The sequence below is a fragment of the Perca fluviatilis genome, chromosome 23 (genome assembly GCF_010015445.1).
Source record: "Perca fluviatilis chromosome 23, GENO_Pfluv_1.0, whole genome shotgun sequence".
Lineage (NCBI taxonomy): Eukaryota > Metazoa > Chordata > Actinopteri > Perciformes > Percidae > Perca > Perca fluviatilis.
In genome coordinates, this window is record NC_053134.1 from 8,907,741 (window position 1) to 8,932,264 (window position 24,524).

A 24,524-nucleotide genomic window follows, 5' to 3' on the forward strand; every position below is an offset into this window, starting at 1 on the left:
AAAGTGATGCACAACTTTTGTACTTTTACTTAAGTAAACAACTCACCAATGGTGGTACTTATTCGCTGGTGATTGTATTAAATGTGTTAAGTTCAACATATATTAAATTGAATTAATAATGTTTATCCTGCTTTAATAATAATGTTAGTACAAGTGTGATGTGGCATCATATGTTTTTAAATTATGATGTACTGCACAGAGGTTTATAATGCAATGGGACAGGGGTTTTTTTTTTTACAACTATGAGAAGTTATCATGATGGCAATTATTTTATCTACGGTGGTGACGATTGCAATTTAACATTAGATCTACTGCTTTCACATTACAAAATACCAGGAATGTATGTGAAATACTTGGATGTATTTGATTGGCCAATCCAGCATCTCATAAGATCCATCCATTTTTGTCTACATCCACACCCTAACTGAACCAACAGTTTATCATTTTAATAAAGGCCAGAGGATTAATCTGAGGCGTTGCGGAGTAATTACAATGATTGGAATCGAGAGAGAAAAAGTTCCCTGAAACTGTTTCCTTAAATCTTTGCTTATTGTGAAATACTGGACACTCTCTGCCTATTCTGACCTCTAAAAATGTTTCAAATGAAACAATCTGAAAAGAGAGCATCCGTCTTGCTACTCAGTGACACATGCATCATTAAACAAGGGGTCATGTGTACACATTGTTGCTTTTACATGGCCTAATCAATATTTTAGCAATGGACCACAATGCTCTAAAATAAATATTTGGAGAGAAAAAAACTAAAAAAAATAATTTGGTCCCCCTGCAGTGACTCCTGGGTTTCCTGTCGAAGATCTCTGCTTTAGGAGTTAGTAGAGACAAACAACAGAACTTAAAGTAGAGTCATATATTTTTTTCCTTTATTTATTCAGGGAAGGTTCACTGAGAGTAAGCCTCTCTTTTGCAGGAACACCATGATAACATTCACACAGTTACACAGTTACACATTCATACCTGGAAGCTGCCCAGTACAACCACAGTCTGATCTGCTGGCCCCTGAGCAGCTCCACTGGAGCAGTTGGGGTTAAGGGCCTTGCTCAAGGGCACCTCAGTGGTGGTAATGAGGGAGGGACAAGCACTGCTCTTTCACCCACCCAGATTTGATCCTGTTGGTCTGGGGATTGAACCGACGACCTCCCGGTCACAAGCACGCTTCTCTAACATTTAGGCCATCACTTCCCCGTATTGGACTTCAATTTATCAGGTGTCCAAGAACATGACTCCAAATGAATGCTTACGTGGCTTTGCTGGATGTGAAAATGGGTAACTGTTTGCTAACAAGTTTGCAAGATCAACTTAAAAGGTGATAATATGTCAGTTTTTGTTTTCGCAGCTTATTTCTGCTGCCCCTATAAGTGGCCAAAAAATCAGAACTTGCAGGTTCAGAAGCCAAAAAGCTTGTTTTCAGCCCACTCGCTCCCAATTCTCTCCTGCTCTTCATTTCTTATATGCAACACTGTACTGTACATGCAGTTGCATGAAGTGTAAAGGAATCTATTGGCTGAACAGAGTAGCAGTTCTTTGGTAAAGTCTAGAGTAACATGATGTAGCTGGAAGAGGAATTGGTGTCTAATTTCATCCCTCATGTTGTTTTCTGGTGAAGTAATAAGAGACACAGTCACACAAAGAAACATCAACCAAACATTTCAAGTTTCAGGATTCTTTAAAATTCTACCTTTACATGATTTTACATTCCAGGTTTACATTTTAGAGATCGGAGGTCTATTGTATACAGAAAAACAAAGGCCATAAGCTCTGCAGTGAGCTGAGGTAGCACAAAATCAAATGAATGTGTCCTAACTACAATACAAAGAGTGTCAGAGAGTAAAATCCAGAATCCCGAGGGTGTAGTAAAATATTTTCATTTGGAATAGATTTAAAAACCTGTGTTGAAAGGGTGATTCGGGGTTAAAGGAGACTACTTTCTGCAGTAGGCCACAGCACCATATGCCACTACTCCCACAACAGCAACTAAAGCAGCGCCTCCACACAGCAGCTCAGTGGAGCTCAGAGGTTTGGGAGTCTTGGGAGCAGTGGGCTTTGGTGGCTCCGGCTTTTCTGGTGCTTCTTGAGAGGCTTTGGCTGAGTGTTCCTCATCATCCGAGAGGGGAATCTGTGAGAATTTGAGTTGCTCGAGACTCTCTGACGAAGGCTCTTCTGACATCCGTGCAAGGATAGAAGGAGGGTGGAGCCCCTGAGTTGAGAAAAGCTCCTCCGCTTCAGAGGCTGTGGTTGAAGGGACCGGGGTGGACGTGGTGGAGGGGGGATCCAGCCTGACGATAGGCAGAGGAGGCAGCGCCATCGGGGGAACCACCTGCATGAACTCTGCGGGCTTCTTCTCCACGTAAGGCTCCTCTGCTGACACCAGGAGCTCCTCAGTTTCTGGGGCATGGAGGTCCTGCTCCTCCTCCCTGAGCTCACTCAGCTCCCTCTCCCCACCTAAAACACTCAGCACGCTCGTCTGCAGCTCTTCGTCCTCCTCTTCCTCTGTTCTCCTCGCCCCCTCCTCCTTTTCTGCTTCCTCGAGCAACTCGGCCTCCTCTCGCTCCAGGTGGACCATGTCGGAGTTGAAAGAGTGGTTCTCCTCCCCACCCAGAACCACTTCGTCATTGCTGTCCAGGCTCTTGGTGTCCTCTGGGTCCACGTCGCCCATCGTGGACCAGGACTCTGCCAGCAGGCTCTCACTCTGCCAGGGTCCGAGGCTCTCCGCCTGGGTCAGAGGCAGAGCCGCAGGGCCGGGGCTGAGGGACCCAGCCTCCCCGCCACCTCCATCCCCCCTGCTGGACTCGACTGGGGCCTTTCCCTCCAGAATGAAGACTGGCTGCTGCAGAGACGACACAGATAACTTCATAGGTACAACTATAAGGGAGTATTTCTATTCTATGATACTCAGTTCTTGCTACATTTCAGAGGGAAATATTGCACTTTTATTTGAAGGCTATTGATAGCTACTATACTTTGCAGATTAAGATTTTATACACACAAAACATACAGTCAGTTTATAAAATATAATATATTGTTAAATATCTGGAATATAAATCAGTTCAAATGAGCTCCAAGTTGAACAACTGCAACCTTAAATACGTGTTAATGTGCATAATCCAATACTTTAATAATAACACAACACTGACAGGTGCCGTTCTCCATTATAAGTGCTTTTACTTTTGATACTTTGAGTACATTTTGCTGATAATACTTCTGTACTGTACTACTTACTTTGAATGCTGGATGTTTACTTGTGGTATAGTATTTGTGCAGTGTTTGTGTATTATTGCTTTTACTTTTGGTATTTGCTTTATTACTTTTACTAAAGTAATTGTTTTTGAATCTTGAACTCCAAATTGAGACAGGTTTGCCCCAAGTCCACAACTTTTTGATTTTGTATCTGAAAATGATAATCAGATATGTTTGCACTGCCCTCTCATAACACCTTTGTACAAAGCAGTCCAAAGGTAGCAAAATTCACCAACCATCACCTCTAAAGCTAGCTAATTAGCCAAGAAAGCTAATAAATATTCTGGCACATAACCCCCCGTAAATCCACAATGGCTTTTGTACAAATTAAACAAACAAGATATAAGTTGTGAGATTTAGATGTGCTGGTAGGTGGATTTTGTTACCTTTGAACAGAGCCAGGCTAACTGTTTCCCCCCGTTTCCGGTCTTTGAGCTAAGCTAAGCTAACCAGCTTCTGGCTTCAACTTTGACAGACATGCGAGTGGTATCAATCTTATCTTACTCTCAGCAAGGAAGCTAATAATTGTATTTCCCATTCTGTTAAACTATTCATTTAAAGCCAGAAAGTTGATGTCACCAGATGCATCATGTAATGTCCTAAACATGTCATGTTTTAGTTAAATTAGTTACACAGTTACATTGAGTGTAGTCTATATCCACAACGTTCCACTTCTGGGATTGTCGGATTCCGCCGGATGTCACTCTTTCCTTCCACTTTCTTTGTGTTGGAATTTTAAACTCCGGTGGATTTCTGAGGACTATGGTTAACTGCTCCTCAGATCTCTGCAGGGTAAATCCAGACAGCTAGCTAGACTATCTGTCCAATCTGAGTTTTCTGTTGCATGACTAAAACAACCTTTGAACGTACACATGTTCCACCAAAACAAGTTCCTTCCCGAGGCTATTTTGCAGCGGTACTGTGGCTTCGCGGTGCTTAGCACCACCCATGATGATTGTGATTGGTTTAAAGAAATGCCAATAAACGAGAGCACGTTTTTCTCCCATCCTAGAATGCTGTGTGGACTAGCCAGACCCTCCTCCGCAGCGCTGTGGAGGAAGGTCTGGCAATGCGAGACTACATCGAGTGTACATTTTAAGCCACTTTGAGTAGAATCTGAAAATGTCTGACTTTGGTGGTAGCATCATAAAAGACACCGTGGCAGACAGCAATGCACGGCAGGACACAGACAACCCAACACATAGACTGCACCGATTTCCACCAGGATTGTGTCATTTCTTGACAAACAAAAACTTCGGAATATCAGAAATATTTCTACACATAGTGGCTTTCATAAATAATGATCTGCAACATGCTTTTCAACAGGTCAGTGTTCTCAGTGACATCAGTGAGGCTGTGGTTGGAAAATGTTGCTCACTGGCTGCTCTGCATTGCTACGGCTGTGACTATCTATAGCCACGACCTGCATATCTTACTATGTTTAGGCACTATATGCATCTCCATCTGTCACCTAAGAGTGGAAGCTATTTCAGTAATTTCCCATGACGTAAGAATCGGACAAGAGTCAGAACATAAAATGGAAGTGACATATTATTCATTATGTCTGAAACACCAAAACTAGTAAAAAAAAACTTGGATATAATCATTTAATCTCGACTGTATAAAATCATAGTTTCTATGAAGACACTTTCCAGATTAAGGATGACTTTTTTACACATGGTTGTTTGTAAATGAAATCAGTCTCAAGGTGACCCTCTTCACCCCTTGTAAAACATCTCAGCTTTGATTGCAGAAAGTATTCCCCCCGATGCCAGTCCCAGAATAGATCCTCTCAACACTCTTCACTGTCTACCGTTGTATCACGTTCACAACGTGTGAGCTGTCTCGTTTTCTCTGGATTCAGAACATGTCTCTTAACAGGACTCTACAGCGCGAGCACTCTGAGCCCCCTGAACACTGGTTCTAGAAAGGAACCGGATCTAAACATGTAAGTATCCGGAACTTCAAAAGGAGCAGACTCTGTCAGACCTTCTGACTGAGTACCTGCCCATCAGTGAGTTCAGATAGAGAGGCTATTATTGAGTTTATATAGTGACTTCGTCATTGTAAATATTGCTGAAATAATATGTTAAGATATTTGAAAATATAAATGATTCTTTTAATATTATTTATAAAAGAACTATTTTTAGTAATAAAAAATAGCCGATAAGAGTATCAATAAAGTAGCCCTATCAGATCGATTAAGTAGGTAAGAATAGTAGTATTGATCAAATCCGAGGGATACCCATTCCCAATTCTGACACTCTTATTAGCACTGCTCATACCCTTAAGTCAGTTTACGGTTAGGCATCGTGGAGATCTCATTTTCCACTGTAGCTTTGAGTTGTTTTTAACATGAATCAAACTGCCACTCAAAACTGTTTCTGTCATCTTAGCCTTCAGATTTCAACTGGATGTTTTGAGTTTTAGTTATTTATAATTTGAGTATATAATATATATCCTTTGAGTTCCACTTCGGGGATTGCTCCGGTGCTGCAGGAAATTTCGCCGGATGCATGTATTTTCTGTCACCTTCCACTTTCTTTGTGTTGGAATTTTAAATTTGGTGGATTTATGAGGACTATGGTTAACTGCTCCTCAGATCTCTGCCTGGTAAATTGAGACAGCTAGCTAGACTATCTGTCCAATCTGAGTTTTCTCTCACACGACTATTTTGCAGCGACACTGTGCGGAATTTAGCACCGCCCATGATGATTCTGATTGGAGACTATAATTTGAGTAACTTTCAAAAATTGAATGCCAATTCAGATTAAATACTAAAAAATACTAATCAATAGTATTAATACTTGCTGGATTGGATAGAATGTTATCAAACCCCAACGCAATTTCAAAACCTAAAAAGAGTAAGTAGACTTATTTTGTTTGAAAAGGGATGTGTTCAAGAAGGGCAAAGCCTCCCTGTCTTTTGTTACATCTAATGTTTTAAAATCATTTGGTAATCCCCTAGCTAAGTAAGTTTTTTTGTCTTTTATTGCCCATACTCTGTTTACTGATATATTTCTAATGGTTCAAGAGAGCTACATTAAACTTAATTTTTCTCTGTGCCCCTAAAATAGCTAAATGTAAGCGTAGAACCCTCTCTTAACAAGGACACATCCTTTAACAGCCTCCCCAGGGTTTGAATATCTGTTACATTTGCACTCACCCTTAAGTTGTGAATCCAAATTCTAAGAGGTGTTGCTGATAACTGTAAGCAAAACAAATAGTTGTAATTAGTGACGATTAGTAGCTGCAGCAAGAGGTGAAATGTAAATGAGATTTACCAGTTAGATTCAATATGGGTAGTGCTGTATGTCATTTTGCAAAGAATAAATAAGCTGTAGAATTTCCTGAAGAGTTTGTGGTTACAAATGAAAACCGACAAAGGTAACTTTTATGTCTGTATAACATTATTTTAAAAGAGAAAAAGAAATGCGGCCGAGGCGTCCCTGGCCAGGGTCGATTCTAAATCTAAATGAATTGACCTCTTAGAAAAAACCAAGACATTCACTATATTTTTGTAGTAATTCAAATGTAATGGAAAAAATCAAAGCAAGGACCTTTAACAGCATTGGTGAAATATTTGGTAGGGACCCTTTTTTTGGATGTTGCAACCCGCTTTCTTCTTTCTTTACCTGTGTTTCCTGTCTCAACCTCTACTATTACTGTCCAATTAAAAGGTAAAATGCCATAAAATTATCTTTAAAAACAGCTGGTACTTGTATGCAGGTCTGCAAGAAATTCAATAAATATGCTGTATGTATGCTGTCTGATTTTGACTGAATTGGTCCATAAAAATTGCATCTGTCATTAACATCTGGGTTGGGACCCACCAAGGGGTCGCAAGATGAACCTGAGGAGTCCAAAAAAGAACAAAAACATACTTTAGCTCAGTAAAATTGTGTTTAATTTTGTAGACATTTCTTTTGTCTTTGTTTTTATTTTTGTCAAATAATTTTACGTCAGGTCCTCTGAAAAAACAATTGAAATGCTGCAACATAAGAAGTTAAAAATCCTTCTTTGCTTGAATGGCTTAGCTCATAGGAATGTATAACTTTTGATGAGGAGTTGTGAGTGGAATTTTTAATCGTTTCAATGGGTCACGAGAAATAAAGATTGGGGAAACATTGATCTAGATTCTCTCTGGATATGACTGGATATTTTTTTTAGATATGAACTTCCTTCTTTAGTTCCTCTGCTCTGCCTTAAAGAACTTGTCCAAGTCTTAGGTGCAATGTTGATAGTGCTCCCCTGTCTACATCTAAACGTTTCATGTAAATAGGTCCTATTAAAGTATGTTCTCAGATGAATAGATTTTTATTGCTTCATTGTTATTGCTTTAAAGACATGCCCTCATGCATTCCAAGACTAAAACATTTTCTTATGTGTTGTCTCACAGGGGAAAGCAACCCCCCTTCATGCCTGTTAAACAACAGCTTGGTTACTTTTTGTGCAATAAAACCTTCTGACTTTGAGTCTAGCAGCTGGACAAAATCAATAAAAAAAGGCTCATTATGTCTTAAATAAACATTACCAGTACCCAGTGCATTAAAGAACTAAATCATCTCATTAACGCTCCAGTTTGTGTTTAAGCATTCAGATTTGTAAAATCGTATTTATGATTTGAATATTATGTTCTCATGCTTTTAATGACTCAAATCCTTTGTCATATATCACTCCACCTTCTCCAGCGTGAGCAGAGGGAAACAGACGCCTCCCGGACGTCACTGATTTAATGACCAACTAGCTGCCATGTTGTCTGGTCCAAACTGTGTGCCCTGTAGACCTGTGCAGACTTCAATCCCCGAAACATTAAAGTTGGCCACACAAACATTTTAAACCCTCCATACGTGGCTGTTCGTCTGTGTCCCCTGCCTGCAAAGAAACCATTAAACCTTTTCTACCCGGGGATCCTCCTTTGCTTACATGGCCTATTTGAGTAATTGGATTCCCATTGATCCTATTCCAGCAATAACAGACTCATGGTGAAGTAAATGATCAAGCAGATTTAGGGCACTCTTTCTGTGCTAAGTGTGTGACGAGGACAGAGGGTTGTCAGATACAAGAATTTGACAAAAGGTCAGCTTTCAATGTCAAAGTGGGAGAACTGGTTCAGATAAGACGAGCCAGCTCTTCACTGTAGTTTCTCTGTCTTGTGCAAGGTGAGATTTTGCCCTTCACAACATCAGAGTGAGCTGTAGTGGCCCTTCTAACAATGACATGTTTACAGATAACACACTTTTAACAAAGCACAGCGCACCCACACAACAAAAAATCAGATCACATCTTGATTCAAGGCCCATGTCTACAGTCTTTCTCTCTTCTGATTTGGTTCAAATTTCTGCAATGTGAATTAAAAACATCCTATAACATACCTGCGTCCTCTTGGTGCGGGGCCGAGCGAGCTGCTAGATGAGAAGCAGATGCTGGAGATCAAAGCGGGACGTGCATTCAGACACGAAGCCACAAAACAACAGATAGGCAGACATGCATGCTGGAGCTGGCACAGGACTGACAAGATAGACAAGCTGTGCAAAAGTCTCTCTCCCCCTTCCTCTCCCCCCCTTTCTCTCTCTCTCTCTCTCTCTCGCTCGCTCTCTCTCTCTCTATCTCTCTCTCTCACACCCACCCCACTTCCCAAATCCATTAAATAACAGTTGGCTGGAGAGGAGTCAGTTAGTGACTTTGCTGTATATTTATAAAGAGAAAGAGTATGAATAATGTAAATAAGAAGTGAAGAATCTGACTTTACCCTGTGTTCACTGTCTCTGAAAGGCCTACAGTGGTCAGTGGGTGAGTGTTTCACTCGGGTAAACAAGTCTGTGGAGTTTTATTTTCACTGTCCAAACAGCACATTATCAGTCAGTCCACAGTGTGCTGCTGTGGGCCAGTGACACCGAGTATAAAAAGCCTGCCAGATAGGGAGAAGAGCTATTTCTAAAGCTGAACTTCCCGCGTTATACTTCCCTCTACTGGTAAGATTACAAGACTGGAAACTAGGAAGCTTTTAAATGGTTATATGGAACTTGCACAGCACCAACATGTATATTGTGTATATGTCCAGGGACAATTGTGCTAAATCCATGGAACAATAATAATACAATAGTACATAATAATACATTTTATTCATAGGTGCCTTTCTTGATGCTCAAGGACACCTTATATGAACAATTAGTAAAAGATAACAATGCATCTCTTCTTGTTCTTTTTATACAAGGTTAATGTTTAATTGTGCGCTGTCCCTGTCTAAATAAAATAACATTTCACAATGTTTCACAATGCAAACATTTCTTTTTCAATAGCTGCCCCAATACTGTGGGATTCCCTTTTTTTCCTGGTTTACATGTTTCCAATTCAATTCCCCTTTATTTCCTATATTATGTGATTGGTGTGACCATGAGATTTTTCAACTGCCATGGCTGTGTTCAGGTACTTGATAATAGAGTCCTGCACACTTATACTTTAATACTCCTACTATTCCCAAACGAAGATAATTGTTAAAATATGAATGAAAATTATCTTTAGTTATTTTTAGGTTCCAAGCTTTTGCCATTTCAATTGTAAAAAAATAAATGCAGTTAAAATGAAATCCAGTTTATTCAGGACTAGAATAAATATAACACAACAATGTACAATGTATTGTATTTCTTTTTTTAAAAGAACATTTTGGTTTCATACTCATGTATAAAAACTGATATATGACTAACATGATTTCAAAAGAAATGATACTTTTTTTGTAGGCTATAGCTAAGTTACTAAGTGAACTACAGGGAAAAGAAAACAAACAGTGAAACATTCAAACCAAAGCAAATGTAAATAAAAAACAAGATTATAAAAAACTATGACATAATGAAACACAATAGGTATACTTTATACTATGTAACTGAAGTTGAACATACATATATCAGAATCAGAATAATAAGAATCAGTTTTATTACCAAGTAGATTTTCATTTACATGGAATTTGCATTGGTGTGGGATGCATGCTATACACGTATTAAGAGGAAATAAAGAGTAAATAAACAAAAAACTGTCAAGAACATAAATATGTAATAGAAAATGCCAATAAAAATGTTTTTAAAAAGACACTGTAAAAACTACTATTACAAATTTGTGCCATATAACTGTTTTAGAACTAGTCATTTTAAAAACATGTATTTATATGCAGTATAAATTAAATATTACATTAAAATTCTCCTGTTTTCTACGTCGTCTCTTGTTCTCGCACCTGATTGGCTGGTCGACTCGGCCGGAAGTAAACATCATGTGACGACGAAAATCAGCTGATCCTCCGTAGACATCTTTACGAGTCACGACTGCGGCGATTAATTCATACCTCATCTTCTGTGATTTTCGGGTAAATAAACATCGATTTAAAGCTCTTATTGCAGGATTAATACCTCCATGTTGTTATTGACGGATTCTTTTGTTTCTCACTTGTTTTCATTTATGTTTGTTTTTTTGTTATTTCTTCTCGCAGGCCTCGCGGATCTTTGACAGCTGCAACCATGGCGCTCAGCGATGCCGATGTTCAGAAGCAGGTAATGAACCGATTTAACCTTCAAAAATGTCCCCATTCATCTGTTTCTCCTCGGTTGCTGTCTAAGGAGTTTTTTTCTTTGCTATTCGTCTTATTAATACACTGAGAAATGTTTCTAGTAGCTCTGATGTGTGTGTGTGTGTGTGTGTGTGTGTGTGTGTGTGTGTGTGTGTGTGTGTGTGTGTGTGTGTGTGTGTGTGTGTGTGTGTGTGTGTGTGAGAAGAATGACATTGAGAGAGCTGCAGTAACGTTAGGTTAGCATCGAAATAAACACAAACAAGCTATTTTTTAGGGTGTTTTTGACTGGAAGTTTTGTACGTAAAAAAAAAAAAAAGCTAGTTATGCCGTTTTGATGTCAGTGTTGCGTTGTGGAAGTTATGGCTGAGATGCAGAGGGTCATATTTCCAAATGATCACATGATGAGCACATGCCAGGGCCTGATGAGGAACTGGGAGTGAGTGAGCCACTGGCTGGACTCTTTAATGGGAAACACTGGAAATAATCTCCAGAAGGGAGAATGTAAAGCTGCAGAAGTCAACTGTAAAAATGTTAAGTTTGGGTCTGGTGTTCATCAGCGGTGGAATGTAACTAAGTGCATGTAATTAAAGGGGAACACCGCCTAAATTACGAATTCCAACATGTTATTTGCATGGCCGATGAAAGTTCAATCTATATTTGTGAACATGAGCTAATCTCACTCAAAGCCAGAAACCAGAGAAGTAAAGGTAGGTTCGTGGTCGCCGTGGTGTTCCCGGCGCGAGGTGCACGTGCCAAAAAAATGACGTCATCGCCTCTTTTGTGTCCAGCGCGAAGGCCCACACAAGTTGTTGGAGCGTGTGGCCGTTTACTCGCGAATTTTTGTAACTTGCCGCGCGCTGCACGTTCCATTTCAAACATGGTCGGCTGGGAAGAGCGGGCAGGGTTCGCATGCACAAACATCTGTATGATCCTTCACGTACAGACCACAGGGTGTCAGATGGCCTTAAATATGAGAGAGCCAACACAAGCTTAAAAAAACGGTCTCATGCTTTCTTTTACTTCCGCTATCTACTTCTTCTCTACTACTTCTTGCTTATTCGCGGATCATTTTGTATGTACGCCCCCTGGCGTTTTGGATAATATTGCAATGAACAATGCGTTGAGCATGAACGTCTCCGTGCATGATTCATATCTCACACGGTATCTATGGAGGTCCGCGCCACGGTGTCTTGCGCGACCATAAACAAAGCTTAAGTCTCAAACTTGTGATGTCATAAAGTATAAAGTGTGGAGCTGCTCAATAGACAAGGCATTGGACACTGATTTTGTTTTCTTTATTTAATACCCAAATGAGCTTTATTGTAGGGCTGTGCTTGACTGAAGAAATTCTTAGTTGACTAACACTTGTTTAATTGTATCGACTAATCAATTAGTTGATTTAATCGACAGATCTGTAAATCCGCAAAGAGTCATGCAAAAGCACCACTTTAATTATTGTGTTTACCAGAGATGTGCTCCTACGTTTCTTGGAAATAAGTCATTCAGCATGAAAACAGCATAAAACATGACTAATGGACTAAAGAAATCTAAGTTGACTAAGACCAAAATGACCGATTAGTCGACTAATCGACTAAGAGGGAGCAGCCCTACTTTATTGTATTGTAGTGTTCTCAGTTCTGAAACAGAAAATGTACCCATATAGTCATTCATAACATCTTTCCCAATTAATTGTCTATGGAGCAGTTCCAGACATTATACTTTGATGATGACATCACAAATTTGACTTTTAGCGCTCTGTTTTTTTTGGATTTGGGAGGGAGTTGTTCATATTCACTTATATTTTTGGACTGTCTTAGAACATATGAATAACATGTAGCCTTTTTAATTTTGAAAAAAATGGCGTAGTTCCCCTTAAAGTACAAATTCATACAACTTTTATACTTTTGCTCTGCTACGTCTCAGAGGAAAATTTGTACTTTTTACCCCACTAGATTTGTCTGACAGCTTTAGCTGCTTTACATATTACAATTTTTCATCCCCTTCCTGTCTAATGAAAACCAGGAATCTCTGAATTTGGTGATTTGAAACTGAAGAAGTGTTCCTTTTACGTGTTGAGAAAATTCTCTTACTTCTTAATATAAATAAACTATTTTAAAAAGCCTTCCTGGATCAGCTGGAAAATGCATCGTCCCAAAGCTGAAAACGGGGCTGTTTTTCTGACACCATGAAAAGTTGACATTTTAGAGATACGTGGTTCTCACAGGACAGCAACGCTACAAACATATGATCTTACGGAATATGATGCATTGCTGAAGATTAACCTACCCAACAGTATATAAAGGAGTTAAAATGAGCACAACCTTAAACATCTACAGCAGTAAAGTGCAACATACACATTATTGCAGCAAATAATAGGAAAACACTAAAGGGAACATTTGACTTTTGATACTTTTTAAGTAAAGCTTATACATACTTTTACTTAAGGTTTTGGATGCAGGACTTTTACTTGTTTTGTCACAGTGTAGTATTAGTACTTTTACTTAAGTAAAGGATATGAATTCTTCTTCCACCACTGACACATTCCTCACCATAGTGATAAAGTCAGGCAGCAGGGTGAGGTGGCAATTTGCAGTAGTAAGGAATAATGCTTGATGATGGATCTTTGTGTCCATTTAAAACCCTAAACGTGGGGAATGGGGGGGAAATCCTGTTTGTGAGGAAGCCCAGTCTTTTTGTCATTAATGTTTCTTCTTCCTGTCTACAGATCAAGCACATGATGGCCTTCATTGAGCAGGAGGCCAATGAGAAGGCAGAAGAGATTGATGCAAAGGTAAAATCATTGCAGTAAAATCACACAGTGCTGTAGAGAGTGACTAGAATGGATGATTAATTAGTCCTTTTTAGTATTTTATTTTACACATTTTATGCTTTAATTAGTGAGGGAACAGTAGAGAGATAGCAAATACAAGGATAAACTCATTCTTCAATATTGGTGCAGGCAGATGCCAGGACAGCCAGCATCGACATGCGACTTTGCTCCAGATTTGATCAAAATCAGGCCTGTGATGTAGCAATTATGGCCTTTTATTTATTCTAGAGTGCCCCTCTCAGACCAGGCAGTGAATTGAGTGTCCGTATTCATTTAATCCTTTATTTAAACAGGTAGTGTCACTGATAACAACGCAAGGATACATTTTAAGCATAGACAACCAAACAGAGATTCACAACATCATACAATCTACCTACACAATCTTAGGCCACATTAAAGAGTATAAGGTTTAAAAATACATCAGTCCTCACCATCACCATCATTTCCTGTGTGAGACTCATCACTAGGGGCACCAAAAGCACAGTAAAGGGGGGCCTATTGGCAGATTTCACACAATCTGAACACTTGATATAATAAGCTTACACCTGATATATTAGACAAATTTGATATTTTCCTTAACCTACAGGTGGCACCAGTTCTTTGGTTTCAACAATATTGCCCATTAGTGTTTTAAATTTAACAATAGAGAAATATAGATATATCTGAATTTGTATAGGAAGGTTTGTGGCATATTTGTAGATTAAAAGGTTAAGGCCTTTCAGCTTTTGACAGTTAATAACAGTGTTACGACACTGATTCTAAATCTATTCTGCCATCAAATTTTGTGAAAAGAGTGTCTTTGTTATGACAAATTTAACCTTTCAATGTGACCTTTTTAATGGTAGTGTCCAGCAGCAGCAGAGTAAGTGTAAGGGTTATGATGACTGTCATCTGCTGAGTGAACGGTGTCTCCTCCTGCAGGCAGAAGAAGAGTTCAACATCGAGAAGGGCCGCCTGGTCCAAACTCAGAGGCTGAAGATAATGGAGTACTACGAGAAGAAAGAGAAGCAGATCGAGCAGCAAAAGAAAATGTGAGTCATGGCGAGAAATCACAGGACACATCAAGTCCTCCCTTCCTTAATCCAGCCTTTTTTTTTTTTTTTTTAGAACAAAGAAATGTCTGTACTGTATGTGTGACACAGAGTTTCCGTGACTTTATTTACTCACTCTGTCCTACATTGACTCTTCTGTTAACATGCTGCAAACAGTCTGAAGGGTTTCCATACAAACATAATCCAACTTAGAAGTCTAAACAGAGTGTGTGTGTGTGTGTGTGTGTGTGTGTGTGTGTGTGTGTGTGTGTGTGTGTGTGTGTCATTTGTCTACTTAAACAGTCAAATGTCTAACCTGATGAACCAGGCTCGACTGAAGGTGCTGAAGGCCCGGGATGATATGATCTCGGTAAGCAGCTGTACCTCATGTTGTCGTCACGCGGTCATATTTTATACACAGAGGATATAGATGATGAGAGATGGATTGTGTAAATGATACGGTCTGTAAATCCCTCAGGAAATGCTAAACGAGGCCCGCCAACGGCTTGGTAATGTCGCAAAAGACCCAGCCAGGTATCCAGCTCTGATGGACGGATTGATCTTACAGGTTAGTTTCAGTCTCAGGTACACCTAGTGCAGTCTGATACCCCTTTCACACCAATGGACCTTTTTCACAGCAGACGTTTTGACTTAGTCATAAGTCAAAGTAGGAAAAACACAGCGGAAATCGGTAACCTTAACGATGGCTCAATTCCATCAAGTGTCCCAGTAAGCTATTTCAGTGAGTCAGCATGCACAATACCAGGGCCTCTCCTAAGTGGAATTCAGCCATCAGTAATGGCTTTTAATACACCTATACTTTTCCTACTATGACATGTCAACTCCAGCTACTCGGCCAGGTGGGTTTGATCAGGGTAGGCTAGGGTCGATTTCAATGTGAATCGCGCACGACCTGGGTCACTAACAGCCGGGGCGGGTTTATCACAAATGATGTGATTGGTTGGAAATGACAGTGGGAGTCACTGCCTATGTTCGCTGTACACTTTGAAAAAAACAACAAAATACATTTTGTCTCATTGTGCTTTACACTGAGTTTTCACCATAGACTGTATAAAACTAGGATTTTCACAGGCAGCTTCAGCAACAACCGAGCGGAGCAGTTTAATTCATTAATTTGCGATGTTCTTTGGCCCGGATGTTCACTAGTCTGCCTTTTGCAGAGTGGTAGCTGAGTTTTACAGGCAACTCCTTTAAAAATTTTTATTTAAAAATTAAACGTAGCAAAATTACCTTTATTTTTTTTTTTTTTTTTTTTTTTTTTTTGCATACTCAGTTCAACGCTCCTGGGGGTGTGAATCTCTCTTTTTTTTCTCTGTCTTTTTAAAAGTTAGTGCGGAAGCCAACAGCAAAGCCCAACTTTACTTTTAATGAAATCAAAGAAAAAGAAATGTTCTCCCCTCGTCTTAAAATAGTCATAAATCGATACTAGAGTAATCTACTTCCTTGTCCAGCTGCTGCAATAAATTTGTAGGAGATATCAGTCCGCACAAAATCATCTGAGAAGTGTTTGATGGTTATTTATTTGTGCTTTAGAACGTAATCACTGCACAACAATTATAAAATAAGCTTTATTTATCTCTCCCAAGAGTTGAAAATTGGCAATAGCTATAAACTCTCTGTGCAGCACATCAGTTTCATGCTCTGTATTGTTGTATATATGTTAAATGGCATATTCCCGATCAAATAAAATAAAGTTTACTTCAATGTATGAGGAAAATGTGTTGATTATAAAACTGAGGTTCGATAACCCTTTCATAATCTTTCATATTAGGGATTCTATCAGCTTCTGGAGCCCAAAGTGACTATTCGCTGCCGTAAACAGGACGTGCAGATGGTACAGGTGAGTAAATTAGCAAGTGCATGTTCAAATAAAAAATTCATCCATTTCAGAATTGGCTTTATTGGCCAAGTATGTGTACACACACACACGGAACTTGACTCCAGTTTTAAGTAACTCTCAGCGATGCACACAGTTCCAAGAACAATTTACGGGAGAACAGAAATAGACTTACAGCTCAAGGACAACAAGCTGAGCAAATTAAACACACTCACAAACCAGTATGTGCATACAAGTAGGTGAAAATGTGTATATACATATAATTTGGCAGATGCTTTTTGAATCGAGTGAGGTAGCTCCTTAAAATCAGTTGAAATCTGAACTTTGTCTTTCAGGCATCCATCCAGAGGAATATTCCTATATTTAAAGCAGCTGTGAAGATGAACATCGAGGTCCGCATCGACCAGGATAACTTCATCCACCCTGACGTGTAAGCAGCATCACATTTGATCAAGTCACAAACGCACCCCTGAAAACTTCTTCTCAATTTGATTTCTCTTGTTTTGGTGTTTTGTCTTCTTCAGTTCTGGAGGTGTTGAGCTCTATAATGGTAACGGGAAGATCAAGGTGTCCAACACCCTGGAGAGCAGACTGGACCTCATGGCTCAGCAGGTAGGACAATAGAGACCGCTCATATTATCAGTCTCAAATTTTCCTTTTCATCCTTGAGACTTGTTTAAACATGCTTTTATAAACACTCCTTTAGGTGTGATTTTATTTATCTAGTTTTAATCCCCCCCTTTTCATCAATCATGTTCATGAAAATGTTCAAAAGGTCTTGATGTTCATACGTGTTGATTGAATTCCACTTTAATGAGGAGTGCAGTCAGTAATAAATTAAATAAACTCATTTGACAGAAATAAGATTACTGTATAGGTTTCATAATCCCCAAAATTTAAACTATTTACATCTCTTGTACTGGCAGTTCCATCTTTTTTTTTTATAGTGAACACACACGTAAACAAAAAAGGGACAATGAAAAATAAAAAAATAAATAAAAAACAAAAGTGAGAAGAAAAGTAACAACAAGAACGTATGCAGTATATTAAATTTAAAAAAAAGAAACGTTTATGACTTCATACAACATATTATATACACCCTATATATCAATCAACATTTATTTATTTAGTGCTTTACAGCAACTAGCAGGTATCCAAAGTAAACAGTAAAACATAACCTACAGTAAAATCAGAAAGGAATCAAACTTACTGTGTTTGTTTAACTATATCTGTGTTATATAAAATGGAAACCACAATAATCACATTCATGTATAAACATTGTACATCTATAGTAATTAAAAGAGAAGATGATTCGAGGTATGAATATGTATCAGCCATGTTTTTATTTATGATTATTATTGGTTTTATTTTATTCTTATTGGTTTTATTTAGTTTACAATCACATTTTCTTTAATTATGATCTTGTGTTGTCTGTTTTATGATTTTAGTCTTTGCATATCTTGGCCAGGACACTCACGAAAAAGACATTTTTTTAGTTTCAGTAAGGTTTTTTCGTAGTGAAATAAAAGTCAAATGAATTTGAACAAACAATCTAGTCTCCTGCTAAATGTTTGTTTGTTTTACTTTCCTCATATTTCTGCTGTTTTGTATTTATAAAGTAAGCTGAAATTAGCAATCGATTAATCAATTAGTCGATCTAAAGAGAGGAAAAACGGTTTCGGACATTTGGTAATACAAAACTAACAATTCTAAAATATCGTCTCAGGTTTTAGGAAAGTGTGTGTGGTATGTCTCACTATTTTCTGACATTGTATTGACCAAACGATTTCTAGAGAAAATAATCGGCAGGTCAATCGTTGCAGTTGCAGCCCTGCCTGTAAGCCATGCCTTTCTGTGTTTGCAGATGATGCCTGAAATCCGAGTGTCTCTCTTCGGGGCCAACCCGAACCGCAAGTTCCTGGACTAAATACCTCTGCTGTATTAAAGAACAGCTCTCCTTTTTATTTTTTATTTTGTCACATGAAAGACGCATTCCTCTGTCTGTGAAACGAATCTCCCATGCAAAAGAGACTCATTGTTGTTGTGTGATGTATCGCTGTTTTTTTTTTTTTCTGTGCATTAAGGGACACGATAAACCCTGCAGCTCAACGTTACAGATGCGCGTCGTGGGTACTGCGCGGTTGTTGTCTCGGCTGCTCCCCTTCGAGGGTCTCAGTTTACACTGATAAGTCCGGTTCGACAGGATCTGGCGATTGGCTGGATGTTTAACAAGTTGTCCTCTAATTGGATCATGACAAGCACAGCGTCCGTGTCACGGTTTTTCCACCTCTACCCCGTATTAAAATACGTTGCATGGGACATTGTGTTGCTAATGGACATCTGCTCCAACCAATTACCGAGATAATGAATAGCATCCTAGGAACAAAACTGAAGACCGTACATGACCTTACAGAGTAAATTTATTGATGTATGTTATTCTGTCATGAATTAAACGAGTGGGTGATATCATTCCAGAGGGTGCACTGTATGTATATGAGGTTTCCAGATTAAATTATATCGTATGTGTGGTTGTTTTGTTTTTTTGTTCTTTTCTTTTTTGTGTGTGTGTCTAAAACTGAAGATGTTATATTGTGGAAATGTAAAACATAATAAAATATAAATCATTAGTATCACTTCTCTTCTCTTTTTGCCCAAACATTGCCCTCACAGCTGGCCGACGAACACTTTTTACTTTTATTGTGCAATCATGCTTCATTCATTAGTTTATCACATGGTCTTTGTCAGACAAAAATGCCTCCACTTATCCAGTTGCTCCAACTATTTTGCTGACATGCTCGACTGATAGCGGAGGCTTTTCGTAGACTGCTGACCTGAGACACAGGACACCAGAAGCTCCCTCAGCTCCCTCTTGTAAGTATTTTATGTTTTAAAGTTGCTACATTTGCTTTTATTTAGTTTGTTAATGATCTGAAGGTGGATGGTTACTTCCTCTGCTTTTCTCTTGGATCGTTTTTTCTTATTTTTTAAATTTTTTATATTAACTCCCAGCAAAGCGGTCATGGTCAGGCTAGTCAATAGGCTCGGTCGGCACTGTAATACAGCTTGTTATCATGTTAACCCAAAAGCTAAAATATCTTAACTAAAACTGATCAAATTTATTTATCCACTCTGCGTTAAACTACACAACCTCTCGTCCGAGGTAAAAGGACTTTTAGTGCATATCTCACAGAGTCTTTCTTTACAGCATCGAATACAGCAAACCTGCACTTGTGGAGGGAGTGTGATCATGTTCTAGCACCCTCCTGTGGCACATAAGGATATGGTGATCTCAATCTGCCAGGCTGTGGTCACTTGTGTGCCCCTTCTGTGGATGGTAAGAGTGACTGATGGGATGCCCGACCCTGCTCAGAGGGACCTGCTGATGCGTCAGGAGGCGTCCAGACAGACGGGAGGCCAGGTGATGCTGACGGTGGCTGAGCAGAAGCTGGACGCTTACCTCCATCGATTAAAGGAGCAAGAGATGTCTGCTGCACAGTTCCCCCCAGCTATCCACTTCTTCAAAGCAAAGCCTCTCATCCAGAAGAGTCCAATCTTCAAACTGCTGCAGAAGATGCCTAAAGGTGATGTCACAAGCATGGATGAACAGAGCCTACCTGGCACAGATCCAATGCAATATTTGTTTTCCTTCATATTATAAAATATATCTGTACATCTCAGGCTTTCTTCGATGAGTTCCTGTAGCATTTTTTTACCATATTTATTTCTTCATGTCCAGCGTGAACTATTTACTGTTTTTGAACCATCATGAGCACCTGAGAGTTCTGGCTTAGCGGCAAAATGTCACCTAAAGACACGCAAAATGACACCAAAGAGACAAAAATGACTGCAAAGTTACACAAAACTACTTTAGAGACACACTTGACCACAAATATGCAAAACATTGACAAAGTGTCACAAAACAACTACAAAGAGATGCACAATGACTAAAAAGAGATACAAAATTAGACGAGACAAAAACTCAAAATGACTACAAAAGACACAAATTGACTGCAACGAGACAGAGAAGAACTACAAAGCTATGCAAAACAACTACAACGTTATGCAAAATGGCCTGAGAGACATTCAAAATGACCACAAAGAGACTAGAAAAAGATACAAATCGACTACAAAGACATGAAAACAAACTACAAAGAGACCCAAAATAACAAGAACAGACGTGAAAATAGCATGGTCATCTTGCTCCAATGTAGGATGTATCGTAATCTAAGTTTGAGGTTATATCCTGCTGTTTTGGTGACAGGTGCAGCCCTCCACATCCACACCTCCTCTATGGTCGGTGTTGAATGGCTGGTGAAAAACGTCACCTACAGGCCTCACTGCTACATCTGCTTCAACTGGGACAACTCGGTCCGCTTCTTGTTCTCTGAGCGCCAGCCGTTTCCACGATGGGACTGCTTCTATGGCAGCTGCTTGAGACATTGAGAGCCCAAATAGGAGACCCTACAGGCTTTGATAACAGGTTGGGTAAGATATCACCTTCCCTTTACACATTTCAAGTCAAGATACAGTGGGAGAACTTAACCCAGAATATTTTGGTGGTGTTTTTCAGTTTAATGAAGCAGCTCACGCTGTTCACTGAGGATCCGGATGGAGAGTACCCGAGCCAAGAGGTTGTGTGGGAGAAGTTTGAGAAAGCCTTCATCGCAGCTGCTGGGCTCATCACCCATGCCCCTGTGCTGAGGGACTACTTCTATAAGGGCCTAGAGGAGCTTCTCCATGACAACATCATGTATCTGGAATTCAGGAGCGGTCTCTCAAGGGTGTGTGCTTGCTTCTTTGTTCAAAACTGATCCCCAAGCTCCAGCCTTTCTTAAAGAGCCACAGTAGCAGTATTGGTAGCAATTGTAGATCTGATATTTGTGCATTGCATTTATGCGTTTCAGACGTATGAGCTTGATGGAACCATTCACGATAAGGTGTGGACTCTGAAAACATTTCAAGACGTTACAAGGAAATTTATAGCAGATCACCTGGACTTTCTTGGGGCTCGTGTCATCATTTCTGTGCACAGGTACTACGTGAAACCTTTTCTGATTTGGATTCTGAAGAGACTTAGACAAGATATATTTCCTCTTATTTTACAGGTTTTTTTTAGTTGCTATGGTACTATTATCAATGGTATGGTGCAGTGTTTCAAAACTCGAAATACAAGACTCTCAACTGATCATACTCGTAAATCATTAAATCTTGCATTCAAAGCAACTGATTCTCCTTTAATTTGGCTTATGTACATCTTTCACTACAAGACCATGTTTCAAACATTAAGTTTCTGTTGAAATACGAGTACATTTGTTAAGTCACCTAAACCTATCGTAGTGCAATTCTTTCAGTATTGTAGCAATCACTTAGTCCAAGACCAAACAATGTAAGATACATGCAAAGTTGAACGGTTTGCGTCACTGTTTTCACATTACAGTAGGCAAAAATGTAACTGTACATTACCCATCAAATTCAACAACAAACTATTTCCATGATTCCTATCCCATCAGAATTGTGATCAATGGACCTTTTTCTCAGCATTTTTGACTTGTCATAATAGGAAAAGCACAGCGGAAATTGATAACCTTAATGAGTTCAATTCCATCATGTGTCCCAGTAAGCTGTTTCAGTGAGTCAGCATGCACAATACCAGGGCCTCTCCTAAGTGGAATGCAGACATCATTAATGGTTTTGAATACACCTGTGCTTTTCCTACTATGACATGTCAACATGTCTGCCGTAAAAAAGGTCTATGAAGACATCTTCCTCAATCAGCGATGCCAGAAACTAACTTTTGTTGCCACATTACTGTAAGGTTTTGTCTAATTATAAATACTGTAAAAAAACAACTCACAGACTGTAACAGAAGTGAAAGAAAATTGAATACTGTAAATACTGTAAAGGTTTTCTGTAGTACACACTAATCTGCATCAATTTGGTCTTCTGGATTTGGCCATAAGTTCTCGTCCACATCACAATGTATGTTTTATAGTTCATGCACCTTGGGAAAAATCTTCTTGAATGTCCAATCCAAGCCTGATATTTGTCAGCAGTCATGTATCACAAGCCTCATCCACACTATTGGATTGCACACACTGTAATCATTGCAGTGGTCCTTTGTGGCCTGATGGTTGAGCACACTGTAAATTATCAACTCTAAGGTTGTGGGTTCAAATCCCACGATGTCACACAGAAATCTCACACTTTAGGGTGGTAATTGTGAAGTTTTGCATCGGACTATATCAGGAAAATAACCAACCATACATACAGTATATTACGCAAATGTTTCATTGACAGTCAGTTATTAGCAATGAGCATAGTGTTAGTTACTAAGCTAGCTCTGGGGAGCTTATTCCCCGGAGTCCTTATGTTTGATTGTTTTTCGCCCAGCATGTTTCCTTGGATTAGGGTGGCACCAAAATCATGGTTGCAGCTGTCGCCATGATCCTGCTGCACGCCCTGCTACGCTCTGCGGTGCCCTGCAGTGTCCTGCTGCATCCTTCTACGCCTGCTATGCTCTTATGCTCTGCTGTGCATTGCTACATCCTGTAACGCCCTACAGCGCCCTGCTATGCCATGAACTACTACAACTACTATTTCTAGTCACTGTTCCATTATCTTTATTGTGACTGTTTTGCCACTGTTCATCACACCCCCAACTGGCACCGTTTCCTCGCCACTGTCGCACTAAATGCTTGCTCTTGGGGGAATTACTGGAATTGTTGGTCTTTGTATATTATAGAGTGTGGTCTAGACCTACTCTATCTGTAAAGTGTCTTGAGATAACTCTTGTTATGATTTGAAACTATAAATAAAATTGAATTGAATTGTTAGTAAAAGTATTTCAACAATAGAGATGAAAATCCTATCCAAAGTTAAGCGTGTACTTTGTATGACCGTAGTGTATTTCAATGTGAAACTGGTCTTTCTAGATGTTTTTTATGTACACAGTCAATGTCAGATGTACTTAGAGTTGTGTAAAGAGGTACTTTTTGATGATCTGTTGGTTTATTATTATTATTAAGTACTCATTACTCATGACTGATATATTATTATATACTGTGTATATATAGTACGTTCCACTCAACTCCACAGGAGAATAGAAAGTGTCCCCTGTGTAATCTGGGAGAGGTCAGAAATGCAATGCACTTTTTGTTCTATTTTCTATTCTATCACAATTTTAGACACAGGCTTTTATCTTAAAATGTCTGCAGAATGTGCTGATTTGTTTTCTATGTCTGATGAATGTAGACTTCAGTAACTGTTTTTACCAACAAAGTGTTCCGCCTACATAGCTCAGTTTGTGTTTGATGCCTAAAAACAGGGTGGGAGGGTGCTTTATGTTTGATTAGTTTTATTTGCTTTGACATTCATGGAGGTTTGTTGTATTTGTTCTTTCGCTCTCATTATGTTAATACTTTCTTTTTGTTATGTTTGTAGTGTCTTGTAAGCCCATATGGGGCATGGGCGCATTTTGGTGCATGACAATTTGAAAAATAACTTACTTACTATGGTAATGCAGTGTAGTATAAGTAGAAAGTAGCAGAAAACTGTTCAGTTCAAAGTATTTAAAATTGTGCTTAAAAATGGTACAAAGTACATTTACTAAGGTGCCATACTTGAGTAAGTGTACTTAGTTACTCATAATTGTCGAATAAGTTGGTTGTCTTTGAATTAAATTGGGGACCATATGCCATTATTTTCTCTAAAATGAAATAATTCTCCAACTATAATGATTAGATTACCTCTTTATGCTTTAGTTTACTGTTTTCTGGAAACAGAACTCGTGACTTATTAAAGGGCCTCTCCACCAATTTAGTACTACTCAACACTACTGTTTGTCGGTACTGTGTTTCTGTAGGCTATGTTGTCAGGATTTTTGACAACTGTTTGCCATGTTACCGTGTTTGCAACCGATACACCAGCTGTTTGTCCCCCTACATTACAGCAATGCACACAGCTAGAAATACAAATAAGAATCACCAGAATAGT

At 39.1% G+C, this 24,524-nt stretch overlaps 3 protein-coding genes across 3 annotated transcripts in view; 2 read left to right on the forward strand and 1 right to left on the reverse strand.

Annotated features, from left to right (window-relative positions):
• Positions 1 to 1,665: 1,665 nt before the first annotated feature.
• On the reverse strand, positions 1,666 to 8,801 carry si:ch211-214j24.14 (uncharacterized protein LOC559160 homolog). The gene is made up of 2 exons (XM_039791811.1): positions 8,631 to 8,801; positions 1,666 to 2,845 (listed from the first exon to the last, which is right to left on the reverse strand). Exon 2 carries the CDS (start codon positions 2,672 to 2,674, stop codon positions 1,940 to 1,942), a length of 735 nt encoding a protein of 244 aa, XP_039647745.1. The 5' UTR covers positions 2,675 to 2,845; positions 8,631 to 8,801; the 3' UTR covers positions 1,666 to 1,939.
• Positions 8,802 to 10,493: 1,692 nt separating this feature from the next.
• On the forward strand, positions 10,494 to 19,056 carry atp6v1e1b (ATPase H+ transporting V1 subunit E1b). Its single transcript, XM_039791812.1, has 10 exons — positions 10,494 to 10,612; positions 10,736 to 10,796; positions 13,539 to 13,604; positions 14,565 to 14,674; positions 14,978 to 15,044; positions 15,153 to 15,242; positions 16,467 to 16,535; positions 16,868 to 16,962; positions 17,057 to 17,144; positions 18,397 to 19,056. The coding sequence occupies exons 2-10, from the start codon at positions 10,764 to 10,766 to the stop codon at positions 18,457 to 18,459; spliced, it is 681 nt and encodes a 226-aa protein (XP_039647746.1). The 5' UTR covers positions 10,494 to 10,612; positions 10,736 to 10,763; the 3' UTR covers positions 18,460 to 19,056.
• A 275-nt stretch (positions 19,057 to 19,331) lies between these two features.
• The window catches only part of LOC120553730 (adenosine deaminase 2-A-like), a 5,906-nt gene continuing 713 nt past the window's right edge, over positions 19,332 to 24,524 (forward strand). The window contains exons 1-5 of the mRNA XM_039792424.1: positions 19,332 to 19,403; positions 19,738 to 20,113; positions 20,794 to 21,012; positions 21,103 to 21,313; positions 21,437 to 21,564. Of these exons, the coding sequence (XP_039648358.1) occupies positions 20,939 to 21,012; positions 21,103 to 21,313; positions 21,437 to 21,564 (413 nt within the window). The 5' untranslated portion in view covers positions 19,332 to 19,403; positions 19,738 to 20,113; positions 20,794 to 20,938. The remainder of the gene's footprint in view (positions 19,404 to 19,737; positions 20,114 to 20,793; positions 21,013 to 21,102; positions 21,314 to 21,436; positions 21,565 to 24,524) is intronic.